The sequence below is a fragment of the Plasmopara halstedii genome (genome assembly GCF_900000015.1).
Source record: "Plasmopara halstedii genome assembly, contig: Scaffold_526, whole genome shotgun sequence".
Taxonomy (NCBI): Eukaryota; Oomycota; class Peronosporomycetes; order Peronosporales; family Peronosporaceae; genus Plasmopara; species Plasmopara halstedii.
This window is the reverse complement of record NW_020187446.1, coordinates 1,248,968-1,266,518: the sequence shown is the minus strand read 5'-3', so window position 1 is coordinate 1,266,518 and position 17,551 is coordinate 1,248,968. Positions and strand designations below refer to the sequence as shown.

Sequence of the window (17,551 nt, the reverse complement as noted above, 5' to 3'; positions counted from 1 at the left end):
GACCAATGAGCGACTACCATTATGTCCGTAATCAGCAATCTTAATCATCCACATGCATTCGGCGGTGTAATATTAACAAGAATTGAAGCTATTTATTTTCTATATTGAGGTACAAGGAGCGTGCAACGCATCTACAATGCGTTTTGCGAATTTGTTTCCATACCTTAGTGATGGGATATGCTTTAATCAACGGAGCTAATCATGTCACTGAAGAATCAGGGCATTGCCTGCAAATTTTTTCTTGATAGCCCTTAAGAACCGACACATTTAATGTTTTCTGTCTCAAGAAAGCTTGACGGTATTTTTTAGCGAGCTCTTTCGCTGACAATGAAGTAGCCATTTTTGTGGACGTCTTCTACCAGATAATATTGACATCGAGATTGGACCGGCGTCTGATACTCAGAAAATGATGTCTGATCAGACTGTATGCGGCCAGAAGCTGCTCCGTAGGCCAATCAATATTCAACTTTGTTGGGCTTCGCCGTTAAATGCGACCCTCTATAATCCTGGCTAGGCATTAAAATGATTTGATCGTTTACGGGCGACAGAAAACACGAGAATCTCTGCGCATGAGTTGGTATACTGATCACAAACTGTTTTGAAGTTATTATGCGACCATCAAACTTAACAAAATAATGGAGCTGAAAACATACTGCTCGGTGAGCATATTAAATTTATGGCTTAACATGTATTAGGTGGTAAGTCATCTATGTACATGAAGAGATGCGACGGCGTATTGCTAACCTCTCGCTGTTAATGCCGGTGCATTTGGACAGCCTGCTGGTTCTGGCAGTGTTGGCCGACCATAAAAACACTTTATTTCTATCTTACAAATAACATGTTTGATGATTTCGACATTGTAGTAGAGAAGAAAAGGTCTTTGTGGACTGCCTGAGCAAAATGATGCATCTGGCTAGCTATCAACAGTGCAGTAGGAGGTGGGGCCACGCTGTTCATCAACAAAGAATTTTGCCAATATGGTATGTTGGAAGTCACAATATTTTGAAGAGATTTGCATAAAACAGCTAACTTAAGCGATCATTGTTCAAGGTGCCAATCCAAATCGGATAAGTTAACAATTGACTATTCCCAAATGGATAGTCACAGGAAGCACGTGAAATTTATCAATAAAAATATCTTTTAAATGAATTGCAAAGGAGAATCATGCTGCTCAATTGAGTCAGTTTACTTATTGAGTTTTGCGCTAAATATTGCAGTACATACCTCGGCAAGCTCACGAGATATTCAATCATTACATTTGGATCTCTATCAAGTACCTTCGACGATGGCTGTGGTGTCAGTGGTGGGAGTCTCACAAACCAACTTGATCCGCTAGCATCAGCCGGACTTATCCTTGAAGCATAAAGAGTGCTTTATCTCAATGAGTTTAAGCGTCGAACGTTAGGTGTGAGTGAAGTCATAGCTGAAAGCCAAAATGTCCATGGGCAACCTCCGGATGCCAAAGGCTCAGAGCTTTATTTGGATATGTCATAAAGTTAAAGGTTTTATTGACGCTGTTAGGCTACCTGCACATGCTAAGGTTGCGATCTATGACACCTAGTTGCACCCACGTTATATTGAACACGAAATTCAGCTTTACCAAAAAAACTCCATAAAAAGCACATGCTGTGTCTACATAAGGTAACTATTCCCGTACCATTCCCCTGCTCTTACAAGCTACTTAGATGCGAGCGACCCTGCTGCATGTGAAAAATTCTCTTCCTGCAGTTGCGCGACCTTCTGTTTTAGAGCAGCAACGATGCTCTGAAAGATTTGATGCGATGGCGAAGCTTAGAAGTCATTTCAAGTTTAATTAGATTTAGTTTTGGATGTATACTGAGACCCTCGGACAGCATGAGAGCCAGCCAAGAGAGGTTTGACCCTTGCCGGTGATGCTTGATGACCAAGGTGGATCAATTTCAGATACTGTGTTATGCTAATGTGCCGAAAATCCTTTCATACTACCGTAATGATAGTACATTGGGCTTCACAAGAGCTTGTTCATAATGTTTAGAGCAGCGATCCTCATACCTAGGGCTTTCAGGGTCACTTCATTTAAAATATTTTCTGATTGCTCAAATCCGTGAATTTCTGTTTTGGACGGTGGGCACATCACTCGGTGCTGCGGACTCAAACAAATCATCGCGTTGTAACAAGAATCGACAATCCTAAGTGACATCAAGACCTGTTCTTTCTTCTTTTGACGCACAGATTTATCTCGAAAAACCACCACCCCAATTCGTTCAAATATAGCCTTAGTCTGGAAATCGCGACTATTAAAAATTGGCTTTCGTTTCAACGAGAAAAGTTAAAGAAGTTCGAAATCAAAGCTGTCTTTATCTGTTCTAACGAGTATGAATTCTGAAGACCTCGACATACAAGGTCTCAGATCCCTGTAAATTGAATATTGTCCCGAGAGCTGTAGCTTACAGCCGTTCTTGTTGTCCGAGCCTTTCCAGCGCTACTAATAGTATCGCTGCTTTTCTTTTGGACAATATCATGTCCTGCACCAAGCTACCGCAGCTCCATGTACGTACTAAAGTGTGTTCGCTTTTAAGCAAATGAGGGGTCATAGAAATCTAAAAGCTCCACTATGAAATAACTGCGTTGTACCTAACCTTATCAGTTGATCCATGGCCAACGGTGCTTCATACGGGTCATTACCAAAATTATTCTGTGCTTGGATTTTAGTCTAAATTCAAAAAGATTTTTTTTCGCTATCAAACCCATTTTATTGGCTCGTTGACTCTATAATTATTACCACAATCGCGAGACATTTATCGCATTCCACTCACTACATTCTATTGTGTTTTGCACATAGTTGCACGGCGCCCGTATTAAAGCTACTAATTACATACAAAGAACAGTACGTAAATATTATAGACCAGCAAATCTTCTTTTTAGAATTTTATCAAATTGCCCCAGCAATCTTCTTCGGAAAAGTCCGGAATACGTCTAAGCAGGTTCAAACTTAATATTTGGATGCACAGCCTGATTTGGCATAGACTCATCCTCTGGCTCAATCGCTCGGTCGATATTTTACCGTTTGGTGGTAGAATTAGCTAAATACATGGGAAGTAACGAAAGATAATAGTCTTCTCCAATTAAAAAGGTACAAATTTTTAGATACAAAATATGTATTGGATGAACACATCGACTGAATGACATGTCATACATCGTAAATTAGATACGGTAAACTTAGCCAGTTTGAAAACGAAATATTTTAAAATTTTACGGCGTCAAAGAGAAAAAAGCAACGTGAGGATGGAGTCTAAGCACCAGCTTAATCTCCCTTAAAGCCTCCGTACATGTTATGTGGACGACATATGCATCACTAGCCCACAATTGGTCAACATTTCGCCCGCCAGAAGTGCTCTCTCTTACAATTGCGAGCATTTCATGTAAGAAATCTTTTACGAAAAATCGCAGATACTATTATCGTTAAAGTTCTTTGCAGCAACATTTAACATAAAGAGAAATCTAAAACTCATGTGTAATGTATTACTACGACTCTGTCCTATAGAACAAGTTACTTTTTTGTGTGAACATAGCTGCGAAATGTAAAGCTGAAGTAGCGAGACGAAAACTTCTCAGCAATTTCGCATTTAATTGTATCGACAGCGTTCATTTAGAGGAGTATGTTCATACCGAACGCTTACTGATGAGTGCTGTATAGTATCTCAGTAGGTTGTGTCTATCACTCTCACTTAAAAAGGTTTTATCAAGGTACTTTTCCACCTTGTCCCGATCGTATCCGGCGCGGTTCCACGTACCTAGAAAATCAGCCCATTTGCTATTTGTGAGAGCTTGGTCGAATTCTGTTCTGCTTGCAATCAAGTTGGCAGAACGAATAGCGAATTTGTCAGCGATTTCGGTGGAATCAGGTTCGATGAGCAGCACAAAATTCAGAATGTCCTCTTCAGACAATGCAGCCATGATTTGATCATATGAAGTGATATAGAGTTTGATGTCGTCGTACCCAGCAGTACGCAATATTAGCTCCACTTCTCTACGGCTAAATCCGTAGTGTATCAAGTGTTTCACTATGTAAATCCAGACGTCTTCAATTATTTCCTGGCCATCGAATATCCGTGTGAGTTGAAGAGCGATGGAGAGAATTAGTCGAGAATAGGGGCCGAACTGGCTGAGATCTGCCGATTCCGTCGATAAAATTTGAAGGGGCGCTTTCATATGACGGAAAGCATCGTTTAATTGACCAATATGCGATTTCAATGCTGTCCAGTCTGTTTCAGCGAGTGCCTCCTCCAATTGTGTCACAAAAGTAGAATCCACTTCGTCATTATTCAAGAGCTGCGAGGGTCCCGCTGAAGTAGTAGTTCCTTGCTGGCCACGCACTTTAAGATGTAGTTGGAAGTCGCGAAGCATATCTGTTAGTCTGATGGGTGGAACTTCGTTCAAATCAAATGGAAATTTAATCATTCTTTCTTCATCACCAATCACTTTTCTTTTAGCTCGTGAGTCTTGCATTCTCAGCTGGCGAAGTGTTGCCTTTCGCTGATTGTTTTAAAGAGTTTGAGTCGTGGTGAAAAGCGCCAACAAGACATCGACAAGCAGAATCGTAGCAACAAATAGAAGCAGTAAGAAGGAGAAAGCTGGTACGCGCATATGGTCGAGATGTGAAAAGAAGTTGCTTGAAGGTTGAGAGAACTAAAATGAATGGTTTTCACATGGGTCAACAAATACGATGTTTGTTGTCCTAAAATTCTGCAGTCTACTCTATGCACTTCATACGACTATTTTTATCTGAACATTAGCATATTATTATTATTGTACGTACGATTTTAAGTATTTCATGACAGTAAATAATAATGTGCGCTCACAAGATTCAGATAAATTGTAGAGCTACAGATTGTTTCTACAATTTTTTACACAAAAAGCGTTGAATTGATGGTAAAACCAGAAATGAAAAAAATATTATGTTCATATTTCTATCATTACTATATTTTTAACAAAATACTCTGCCATAATATACAATCGGTCAGTAAACATAAAACGAATTAGGGGACTTTAGATCCCCCTTTAAACATCGTGTAATTAAACTTATCTTAGGCAGAATTCATGGAAGTGAAGCCACCACGCGTTAACCGATGGGGTTATCGGACTTCGTTTTTTGCATGAACAAAATGTACTACTTAACCATGTAAAATAGACATAACAACAACATCGTTCTTCAACAATATTGAGCGGATTAATCTCAACGCTCCCACTCGTTGTTGATCCTTGTTGATCATTGGCATTAAAATGGTATTGCTTTGCGTATAAATGCAAGTATTTTGGCTGCCAACACCTTTGTTAGCATATCTGCATCTGACGCTTTGTGCCGATTTTTTTAAATTTTATCTTGCTGTTTCTTGAGTATGAAATGGTGTCATATGTCCAAGTGCATTGTCCGATCATGAACTGACGATGTTGGCTGACGCTATTGCCTCTTGGTAGTCTTCCTAAACTTATGTTGTATCCACTTGCTAGTAATGGATGTTCTTAAGCATTGCACACGTCAATAAATTTTCTTGAGTCCAAAGGCTGAAAGCCATACATTCAGTCTTTGCCGAGCTGAGTGCAACGGTCCGCAGGTACTTTGAGTTGAAGACCAATGGCGCGCTTGCAATCATGACCGTAACTCCTGAGATCGGACGTCTGTCGTCAAATATAGCAGCTTCAATTAGGATCTGATTATGCCTTCACCGCAGTGTTGCTACTACCTTGGTAGACGATACCGGTTAGTCACGTGCTCTTTTGATAACGTAGCACGAAAATGACTGAATTTCTGTGTTGCAGTCCGGGGTTCTTCGGGGAACGTAACAGCAGTATTGTCACGTATATAATATTTGGTCGAGTACTTACAGCAAGAACTTCACCAAGGATTGATATGATGCACCACCAAACGACACTCTTCCGTTCTAGGCGACGACGGTGACGACAACATCTAATGCAGACGGACTTTCGATAATCCGTCGATGAAGCAGTCTGCTTAATCATAAGTGTTTCCGATGACCTGCTTGGTCGATCTAAAAGCAAAAAATGAGCTCCGCCTTGCCAACTCCTTCATTTGGAATATATTTTCAAGAGCGTCTTCGACTTAAAAGATCTACCCGCTTAGTTTTTTGTGACAATTATGTCATCCACTCTTATAGCTCAGCGGAAATTTAACCTTTCAGAGATTGCCTGACACAAGCGCACTGTTCCCCTCCGCAGCCCTTAGAGCCATTGTTCACAAAGGCAGGATGTGTTGTGTTGATAACGCACTTGCTGCTTGTTTCAACCCATATATAGGCTCAATGAAATCGACAAACGTAACTCTGAGCATTGTCGACACCCAGCGGAACTTTCATTCAACGTTGTCGTCAGCATACCGCTAAAAAAAGCAGTATCGACATCCAGGTAATTTTTTTGGTAGTCGCATTCGGCACATACTGCATAGACCATCCGAATTAAATTAATGTTATCGATCGAAAAAAAAGTCTTTCATATTTTACTTGAAATGTACCACACGACAGTTTGCTTCTTGGCAAAGTACCATCGTTAGTCAATTGTGCGAAAGTTCTTTCATCTTGGCATTAATATCCATGTTTGATTCTGCTCATGTTCATTATTATCGTTTTGACATCTGTGACTGATTCTTTGACAGATTTCAAAGATGTGGCTATCGATCCACTTGACTTTGAACATAATCATCATCACTTTTCTTTCATAAATTCGATTGTTGCTTCTGCCTGTAGCATATACGCATCGTTATTTCCACAAGGTTCATGCTGATTTAACCTCATAGAGCGGGTAAAGGTTGCCCTTTTCTAGACAAACAAGCGATATTTCTTGACATGTTCCGCGTAATTGCGAGACATTTATTGAAACTCTTTGAATCGGATTTTGTTTTCTTGATCGTGACATAACCGTAACCCCGTGATTCGAACACACATTAGCGATACATTCGAGGCGATCATTTTAAAAGCAAACTTATGTGCTTTGATGTCGAAACGGGATGTATTTGTCGAGCGACATATCTAACAATTTGCTGTTCTCACTGCTTTCTTTGACCATTCATCTGAATTTCTTAAAAATGCAAATTACGAGACTTTTACCAATATAGCCCTGGTCATGCGCTCAGCGACCTTTTATGATATGGGCTACATGAAACGGAACATTGGTGAACAATGCCGCTACGACGACATTGTACGACAACACACGTTCACCATCGTTTTGCTCACTGATTCTGTTCCGTTATTGGATTATCAGAATTCGAGACCCCATCGATTTTGTAAAGAGTTTTTAATTCCTCGGAGCTGTCTAATACTTGATTTTTAATCTAGATCAAGGAAATGGCAGCACATTAAAAAATGTCAATAAAGTTTGCCCCTCCCTTCGACCGAGCCCTCGTTGGGCCCAAATATTTGTGAATGCGCGCTCTAGAAGACACGTCATCTTTGCCATCGACGGCAGGAAAGAGCTGTGACTGTAGGATCACGCTTCAAACTCTCGGCACAGAATATTCCTGTTTGATTTTTCTGATCATCGCGATGTCGTTTGGCGAGGGCTGTCGTAAGTAAATCATCCTTATTTTGGGGTCTCATACTTTCATGCAAAAGCTCCCACTGAGTGTCTGCACCGCGTAAGATGCTTCATCACGCTAACAGTCAAGCATTTACGCTTTGCCGATTCTTGAACCCGATGTAATCGCCTTTTTTCTGTCGCAGAGGACACACGAAGGCTAAAAAACCTCGAAACTCATACCGCGTCAGCAAGCTTGCCTCCCGGCAACAATCTTCTGTCAATTCCTGGGGTATAAAAAGATCAAACATTGCTCATGCAAGTGCCATTTCCGCATAAACCGGTCAATATCACTTTGCCAGCTCTTTTAACGAGTAACATCCTGTCGTCTGCAATTGCACCCTGATGCATGTCTCAAGGTTCAGGAACTCGAGCTAGTCCTTCCTGCGCGGATTCGGCGCCACTATCAATAACCCACCCTGCCGATCGTCCTTCACCCACTGCAAATGCCGCATTATCATCGCAGACACGCTTTCGACCGGACAATCTCGCTTTACATAACCAAGTTGGTCACAATGAAAACTCTCGCGCTTACCGTCGCCGTTATTGCGCATAGTGCTTATTTTGAAACGTTACCTCGTCCACCTCTGAATCTTCCAGCATTCTTATTCAAGCAAAATGCTTTATCCGTGGCCTTCTTTCTATGCACCTTCTTTTATTATTTGATAGCTCTTTATCAATTCAGTCAAAGTGATATTTTTCGTATTTTTTATAATCGATGAATCCAAATCATATTCTGACGTCAGACCGTTGGTAAGTACCACCAGTGGGTGCGACTCGTCTATTAACGACACCCACAACTAGTTCGTCAAATTAAACTGGATGTTTCGCCACGCTAGTATAAAGTCGTGAAGCTTTCATGTTCTCGTCACGCGATTGGGCAGTGTCGAGCGATTATAAAGCTCATGTAGTTTTACTCTTCGTGGCTGATCGTGCTAATTCTCAACGTCTTGCGCGATGAAACGCAATGCCTTGCCGTCATATAGAGCCACTTTACTGTGATGTCATTCTCACCATTGACAGCCATTAGACACCCAAAAGATTCTGAATCATCATACTGAATTCCAAATGGTAGTAGCCACTACTCTCCGGGTGGACTTCGTTGCGGATGTTTGCCATCGTAGGCACAAACATTGTAGTGAAGGAAGGTCCAGATGCGGCTGATTACCTGCTGATTTGATGATAAACCCAATGCTTATTTTGTTCCTACGTCTTTACCAACAGATCCATATATATACCAAATACTCTGCTCTAATACACGATCTGGTCAGTAGACTATTTTGAACGTCGACGGGTGTAGAATCCGGCTTAAAACCCCACTGTGAATTTCAAACACCACGTGATACACATTTTCATTAAGGGGATCTTAACTTTTGATCATGAAAGTGAAGCTACCACAATATAACCACTCCACTTGGCTAATCTGAGTTCGTTTTAACTACAAACAAACGCTAATACTGATGCATGTAAATACAAATATACCAGCAACACCGCTTCTCAAAGTATTGAGTAACAATACTCCTGGGAGCAGCGTATGCCATTAGTAATTGCAGGTAAAAGCTTCGTTATATATTGACATGTATTTTGGCCGCACCCGATCGTAGTGTAAGTTATCGAACTAGCGACAAGAAAAAAAATTACGGCAGCACTATTGGCTAATCCTTAAGGTTTGTTGACCTTACAATCTTGGAAAATCGCTGACGATAAATAACACCTTCTTTGAGACATTTTTAAAGGAGATACGATCAGTTTTCGACTAAAATTCTCGAAGAGGCAATGATCGTGAGCAAAAATCGAAAAATGACCGCGTAGCTGACGTCTGAACTTGTAGCTAATTATTTCCTGTGCTGGGGTAGAAGAAGCATGCAAAGCATCTGCAATGCACTTCACAAAGTGGTTTTATTTGCACAAATCCAAAACTTAGTGATGGGATATGCTTAAGTTTACGTAGCTTATCTTGTCATCGAGAAATCAGGGCATCGCCTACCACCGGCTGCTGCATTGTTGACAGCTAGATCGATGCACCTTCTCGCTCAGGCAGTCCAAAAAGCTCTTTTCTTCTCTACCAAAATATCGAAATCATCAAACACATTTGCAGGAAGATAGAATTGTTTAAAACGTATTATTGCAACCCAAGTTGGAGAAAATCATACTACAAACGATACTGGAACAGTAAAAAATATTTAAATTTATACTGCTCGACAAGCTTTATAAATTTGCGGCTCAACGCGCATCTGAACAGCCCTATCATATTCGGCAGAGTCTTGGTCGAACAATAACCAATCAACGTTTCTGAAGATATCGGTATTGCAATCTTTGTAGACTGCTGTCATCTATGCGGTAGCCGGTGGGGATGCCTCGCTGTTCATCAACAATGATTGTCAGAAGTCATTGTATCCAAATTTGCGGTCAACAACTTAAATGGAGCAAATATTGTTAAGGTGCCAGTTTCCAAGTCGGATAAGTCAATAACAGATTGATCACAAATTGATGGTCGAACGGAGCGAATTAAATTTTCTTTCAAGTGACTTGCAATGAGAAATTGCGCTGCTCCATTGAGTTAGTTTTACTTAATTGAGTTTTGCGTTGGATTTCGCACTACATGCCTTTACAAGCTCACGAGATTTTGAATCATTGGAAATTCACCAAATCCTTCGCCAATGGCTGCGGTATAAGATGTGGGCTCACTTATAAACTGATTTACTAATATCAGCTCAACTACGACTTGAAGCATATTGAGTGGGTTATTGATTTGAGTGTGAGTGTTGAGCGTAAGGTGTGTGTGTATCGTCTTGGCTGAAAATTAAATTGTCCATGGGCTCAGAACTTTTTTGGATATTTTGTAAGGTGGCAGGTATTATCAGCGCAGTTCAGCTATCTGTACATGCGGTTGATGCGATCTATGACACCTAGTCGCGACCACGTTACATTGGACAGGAATGGCTGGGCATAAATCAATTAAATTACTTGAAAATTCTGATTGAGCTATACTCAAAATACTTCACAAAAATACGAGCACATGATAGGTTTACATAAGATCACAGAATCCATATCATTACCGCGCTCTTACAAGCTAGTCAGATGCGAGTGACCCATTTGTAGGCGGAGCATTCCTCATACAACTTCGTAGCCGAGCAACCCTCTGCTTTAGAACGGCAACGCGGCTATACCACATGCGAGTATTTCGGCGATGCACAAAAGCCACGAGATCAACGTTTTACATTCCGCTTTGATAAGATTGATTACATTTAGCATGACTAAAGATCCGCATTTTAGCGACAGCTTGCATTTGCAGATAGAAAGATATGCTTCAAATCAAAAGTGATTTCTACTTTTTTGAAATAAGTCTGGGCATGTTTCACACTAACCTACAACAATATTGCAGCCTATGTCGATTCCGGAAACGGGCTTGTCAGCATTTAAATAATAAAAATTCTTCACCTACCACCAAGTCCACCAATTTTTTCTATTTTGACTGGTACTTAAAAGTCTGAGAAAGCTGTGCAGATGGTGATAAGATTTGCAACATCTGTACGTAATTCACTAATCCCTTGACTATAAAGCTTGAAAGGCGGTGAGAGGATTTGCAACATCTGATTCTTAGGAGCCACACGCCAGTACATTCGATAATCTTATTCCAAAGAGTGTGTAATTCTTTGAAGCAGGTTCAAGCATAATACTTGGATGCACAGCTTGATTAGGCACACACTCATACTTGGCTCATGTACTCGGTCAATATTCTACCGTTTGGTGGTAGAATTGGGGAATTGTAAAAATGTAGCGAAAAGTACAATATAGTTTTCTCCTATTAAATATAGGTATAAAGTCTTTTGATACCCAATATTCAATTGGATGATCAACACATCGACTGAGTTGATGGCGGACAAGCCATTCATCTTAAATTAGAGACGATAAACTTGAATTGTAACCGCGTCACTGAAAATGGTTATAGTGACCGAGATGCAATAAGCGAGCGGAGTGTGAAATGCAGCAGCGGTGTGAGCACCTGCATCATTCCCCGTGAAGCCTCCGTACATGTTCTGTGGGCAAAATTGTCGTAACTAGCCTACGATCAATTACCGCTTTTAAGTCCTCGCATTTCCTTAAAAAAGACATTTTGCGAAAAGGCTTCGATACTATATTATCGTTAAAATTCTATGCCCAACATTAACATAAAACTAAGTGTTATGTAATACAAAGAACCTGTTCTATAAACCAAGTTACCTTTTTAAGTGAAGAACGTCCTCCGCTCAGCTTGGGTAATGTATATCAGAAGTAGCGAGTCTAGAACTTCTTATCATTTCGCTTTCCTTTTGTGTCGAGGGCTTTTCAAATATTGATATGCGAAATGCTTGATGCAAAGATATTCAAAATACCAGTTTTTATACCCTTAGGTACAGCGTACTCGTCAAGGGTATCTCTCAAGTCTTTCTCTCTGAAACCGGCACTGATCCACATGCTCACAGCAGTTTTCCAGACGTCAAACCTTTCGGACGAACTTGCTTGACCAACGCTTGCTATGCTTGCGAGCAATACCATAGAACGTTCAGCGTAATTTTTCTCTTTGTCGATGAGGGATACTGCAGTTTCGGAATTAAGGTCCACAAAATCTAGAATGTCGGCTGGCGGCATTGCAGACATTACTTGATCGTATGAATCCATATATTGTTTCACGTCGCTGAACCCAGCGGTACGCAATAATACTTCCACTTCCTTACGACTAAACCCGAAATGTATCAGGTGGTCCAAAATGGATTTCCAGTCAGCTTCTCCTATTCCACGTTCCCCGTTTTCTGATTTGAGCCTTCGAGCGATGGAGAGAATAAGTCGATGTTAGGGTCTCAGTTGGCTGGTATATAATGGTTCCAAGTAAATATACTTGCCCCCTTTTATCGAATTCCAAGCAGTGTTGAAATTCGAAATAAGCTCGTCCCTTATGTCATCATTAGTGCCAAGTAGTACGGCTTCCATACGTGCCACAAAATCAGAATGCGATTTGTCATTATTCCAATAACTGGATTGCAAACCGTCAACATTCCAGAGATGCGAGGGTCTCACTGAAGTAGTAATTTCTTGTTGGTCGCGCACTTCTGGAAGAACTGACGACCCGGCAGAATATCGCATTTGTTCGGCCGACTGGGAAAGTCGTCACCAGTCACTTTTCGTCTTGCTCGTGAATCTTGCGCTCCAAGCTGGCGATCAGTTACATTCCGCTGATCGTTCCGAAGAGTTTGACTCATGGTGGAGAGCGCCACCAAGACATCGACGAGCAGACTTACAGCAGCAAAAAGTTGCAGTATGAAGGAGAAAGCTGGTACGCGCATAGTGTTCGAGATGAAACTTATTGTAGAATGAAGCTTTTAGAAGGATTGAGCAAAATAAAAATGAATGGTTCTCACGTGGTTCAACAAATAGATACAATGTTTGTAGTCCAAAAATTTTGCTATCTACTCTACGAACTCTCATACGACTTTTTATATCAATTCACAGGCCAGAACGTAAAAATCCACGGTTCGAACATAAGCATAACAATACTTCGATTTTATATTATTCATACCGCTGTGACAGTAAACTATACGGTGTGTTCACAGCAGATGCTTTATAAAAATTTTTTGATAGCTACATATCATTTTTGCGATTCTTAACGCAAATAGCATTAAATTGATGGTAAAAATTTAGATCTTGACCGAATCACTCTGTCGTGATAAGATACAATCTGGCAAGTAAACATTAAACGTACTAGGGTACGTTAGATACCCCACACTGCGTTTAAACATCGCGTAATTACACTGTTTTTTGGGCGGAATATATAAAAGTGGAGCCACCACAATGTAAATTCGTTTTCTGCACCAACACGATGTACTACTTATCCATGTAAAGTGGACATAAGCGCAACATCAATCTTAAACAAAAGATTTGAGAGGCGTAACTCAGCACTGGTTATTGACACTTGTTGATCCTTGGCATTGGATTGGCCCTGCGACGCGTATAAACACACACATCTTGGCTGTCAACGCCTTCGTCAGCATATCTGCATCTGACGCTTCAGGTCGATTTTTAAAATTTCTTCTTGCAGTTTCTTGCGTATGAAATGGTGTCATATGTCCAGGTACTATATCCGAGCATGAACCGGCGATGTTGGCTGACGCGACCGCCCATGGTTGTCGTCCCAATTTTGTGCTAAATCCCATTGCTTGTAATGTGTGTTCCTAAGCATTGCACGCGTGCAAAGATTTTCTTGAGTGCAATGGTTCAAAGTTATACATTCAGCCTTGCCGAGCTGAGTGCAACGGTCCACACGTACTTTGAGCTGGAGACCATAGAGCGCTTCCAGTTATGACCGTAACTCCCGAGACCGGAAGTCTGTCATCAAATATAGCTGCTCCAATCAGGATCTGAATATGCCTTCACCGCAATGTTACCAGTACCTTGGTAGACGATACCGGTTAGTCATGTACTCTTAAGGTAGCGTAGCACGCGAATGACTGTATTTCTGTGTGGCAGTCCGGGGTTCTCCAGAAAGCGTGACAGCAGTGTTGTCACGTATGAGATTTCTGGTCGAATACAATAGACTATCACAGCAGGCACTCAATCAAGGTTTGATTTGATCACAAGTTCATCACTAAACAACCCTCTTTCGTTGAAGGCGACGACGGTGACGACAACATCAATCTTAATGTGCACGGATTTTCGATACTCTTAGAATCTTGTTAAATGAGTCGTCTAACTAGGTTGTCAATGCAGGAAGTCCACATGATCATATGTTTTTTGATTGACCTGTGCGCTCGATCTTCATGCACAAAATGAGCTCCACCTTGTCAACTCCTTCATCTTGAATAACCTTTTAGCACTTCTTTGACCTCAATCATCCCCCCGCTTGATCTTCTATGATAATCATGCCATCCACTTATCGTCCAACGTTAATTAAACCTTTCAGTGACTGCCTGGCTCAAACGCACTGGTCCCTTCCGCAGCCCTTAAGCCATAGTTCACAAAAGTATTATCTTATTTAGGCTCTCTGCTTGTTTCAACCCGTATAAAGTCTTTTTCTGAGCATTGTCAACACCCAGCGGAACTTCCATTCAGCATTTTCTGTCAGCATACTGATCAGGAAAGCAGTATTCACATTCCATTTGGCAGACGCATTCGGCACGCACTGCATATACCGTCCAAAATGAATGTTTGTTGGCGACCGCGAAAGAAGTCGTACAAACTTTCATTCGCGTCAAGTCGTCCGTGTGTCACACAACAGTGTCATTTTGATCGCCCTTCTTGGCAGAGATCCATCGTCATTCAATTGTGCGAAAGTAGTGAGCATTATCAGAATCAAACATGGATCTTGGCATTAATATCGATGTTTGATTCAAATCATGCTCACTATTATTGTTTTCGACGTATGTGACTGATTCTTCTACATTTTTGATAGGTACGGCTGTCGATCTACTTCATTCTAAAGATGAACTCCATCAATTTGATGGTTGGGATACTTTGAGCTTAGCATTTTCCAAGTCAAATACGCGATAATCCTTGATACGTTTTGCATAATTGCGAGACATTTATTTGGAACTCTTCGATATGAGCTTTGTTCTCGTCGCGTCGTGACCAAAGCGTAATCCCACGATATTTACAAACGTATGTAATTCATCCGTGGCGCTTCATTTTAAAAGTCGACTAATGTGGCTTCATGTTGAAATAGGCTGTACTCGTCGAACGATTTATCTAACAATTTGCTTTTCCACTGCTTTCTTCCACCATTCAGTTGAAAAATTCTTAAATATCGCAAATAACGAGACTTTAACAATATCGTCTCGGTTATGTGCTCCGCCATCTTATTCTGCTGTGGGCTTTATGAAATGAAACGTTGGTGAACGATGTTGCTCTGACGAGACACGGTTTTGATCACTGATTCTGTTCCGTTGTCAGAGTTCAAACACTTGAGACCCCATAGATTTTCGTTAAGTGTCTTAATTCCCCGAAGCTGTCAGATACTTCATTCTTACTCTTGACCGAGAAGATCGCAATATATCGTAGAAACCCATTCGGCAAAAGTTTGATATAGTTTGCACCTCCGTTCGACGGAGCCCTCGTTGGATATATCATATTGGTATATACAGCTCCAGAAGACATGTCGTCTTCTATTTCCTGTTTGATCAACTTGATGCCATTTCTCGAGGGCTGTGTCTTTAACAAATTTTTTGGCCCATGGGAGCATGCCAAAGCTCTCACTGAGTGTCAGCCATTAAATTTTCTGCGTGACATGCTGCTTTCTGTTAACAGCCGAGCATGTACGCTTTTTCCATTCTTAAACCAGATGCAATCGTCTTTTATTTTTCCCATATGACACACACGAAGAGTGAATAGCCTCGACACTCATAGCGCGTCCGCAAGCTTACTAACCGGCAACAATCTTCTGTAAATTTGGGATATAGAAAGGTCAAACATTGCTCATGCAAAACCCCTTTCCACCCAGACCGGCCAATTTCACTTTGCCATTTCTTTTGACGAGCAACGTTTTGCCATCTGCAATTGTCACTTCTATCCATGTTTGAATAATTTTGTATATGAAGTAGTCCTCCCTGTGCGGGGTCATGTGGGATGGGGCGCCACTGTCGATAACCCACCCTGCCGATCGCTCTTCACCCGCTGCAAATACCGCGTAATCATTGCTGACACGCTTCCGACCAGAAGTTTTCGCATAACATTACCAAGTTTGTCTTTATGAAAATACTTGCCCCGACATTCGCCATTAGTGTGCGGAGCTGTACCTATTAGATTTTTGCCTCGTCCACCTTTCAATATTTAAGCATTCTTATTTACGCGGAACGCTTTATCCGTAGCCTTCTTTCTGTGCGCCTTCTCCGATTCTTTGAGCATCACTTCTTCACTTCATTCAATGCGATATTCCTCGCATTTTTAATTTTCGAGATCCAAGCATAATCTGACGTCAGACTGCTGAGAAGTACCACCAGTTGTTTAGTTCGACTCGTCCATTGATATCCCATTATCTCGAGACCCCCACCTAGTCCATTAAGTTCGGCTGGATGTTCCGCCACGCTAGTACCACTTTCCACTATAAAGTCGTGAAGTTGTCACGTTCTCGACACTGAATAGTGCAGTGTGTGGTGATAAAAAACTTTACGTAGCGTTCTCATGCCTGTATGCTGATCGTATCGTGGTCTGATACTGAATCTCAACGCCTTGCGCAATGATACCTAATGCTTTACCGTCATATGCTAGTCACGTCTCTGTGATATCATTCTCACCATTGACCGCCATGATACATCCAGAAGAAATTTTCTAGCCTGAAAAATCATAATACTGGTTGTAGTTGTCACTTCCATGATAGACTTCGGTACGCTTGCTTGTCATTGTGGGTACGAACGTTGTAGTGAAGGAAGGCCTGGCTGCGGCCAATAGCCTGATTATTTAATAGATAATCCTAAACAAAGATCCTATTATGTTCCTACCTTTTTCTCAACAGATCCATAATTATCTGTCCCAATACACGATCTGGTCAGTGGACGATTGGAACGTTGAGGGGCAGAGAATCTGGCAAAGAACCTCACTGTGAGCTCCAAACACCTTGTAATAAAACTTTTGTCTTCAAGAGGATAAACTTTTGATCATGAAGGTGAAGCCACCACAATATAATCACACCACTTGGTTAATCTGAGTTTGTTTTATGTACGAACAAAGCTAATACTGATGCATGAAAGACAGTTATACCCGCAGCATCGTTCCTCAACAGTATGGAACAACAATACCCTCAAAAGCACCGGTTGAAATTTGTCGCTGCAGGAAGAAAGAAGTTTTCGGATATTTTGATACATGTTGGCGTGCATTTCGGCTGCGCCCGATCGTAGTGCAAGCTATCGAGCTAGCGGCTTAACAAAAACAACGGAAGCACTATTTTCAAGTCCTTAAGGGTGTATTGACCATACAATAAGTAGCACATTATGTGTGACATTGTTTAAAAAGATATAAT

General features: G+C 41.2%; 1 protein-coding gene across 1 annotated transcript; it reads right to left on the bottom strand.

Moving 5' to 3' along the window:
• Nucleotides 1-3,642: 3,642 nt before the first annotated feature.
• Nucleotides 3,643-4,488, bottom strand: PHALS_11297 (uncharacterized protein; the record flags this gene model as incomplete). The annotated part of the gene is made up of 1 exon (XM_024726867.1): nucleotides 3,643-4,488. The coding sequence occupies one exon, from the start codon at nucleotides 4,486-4,488 to the stop codon at nucleotides 3,643-3,645; it is 846 nt and encodes a 281-aa protein (XP_024577501.1).
• Nucleotides 4,489-17,551: the final 13,063 nt, after the last annotated feature.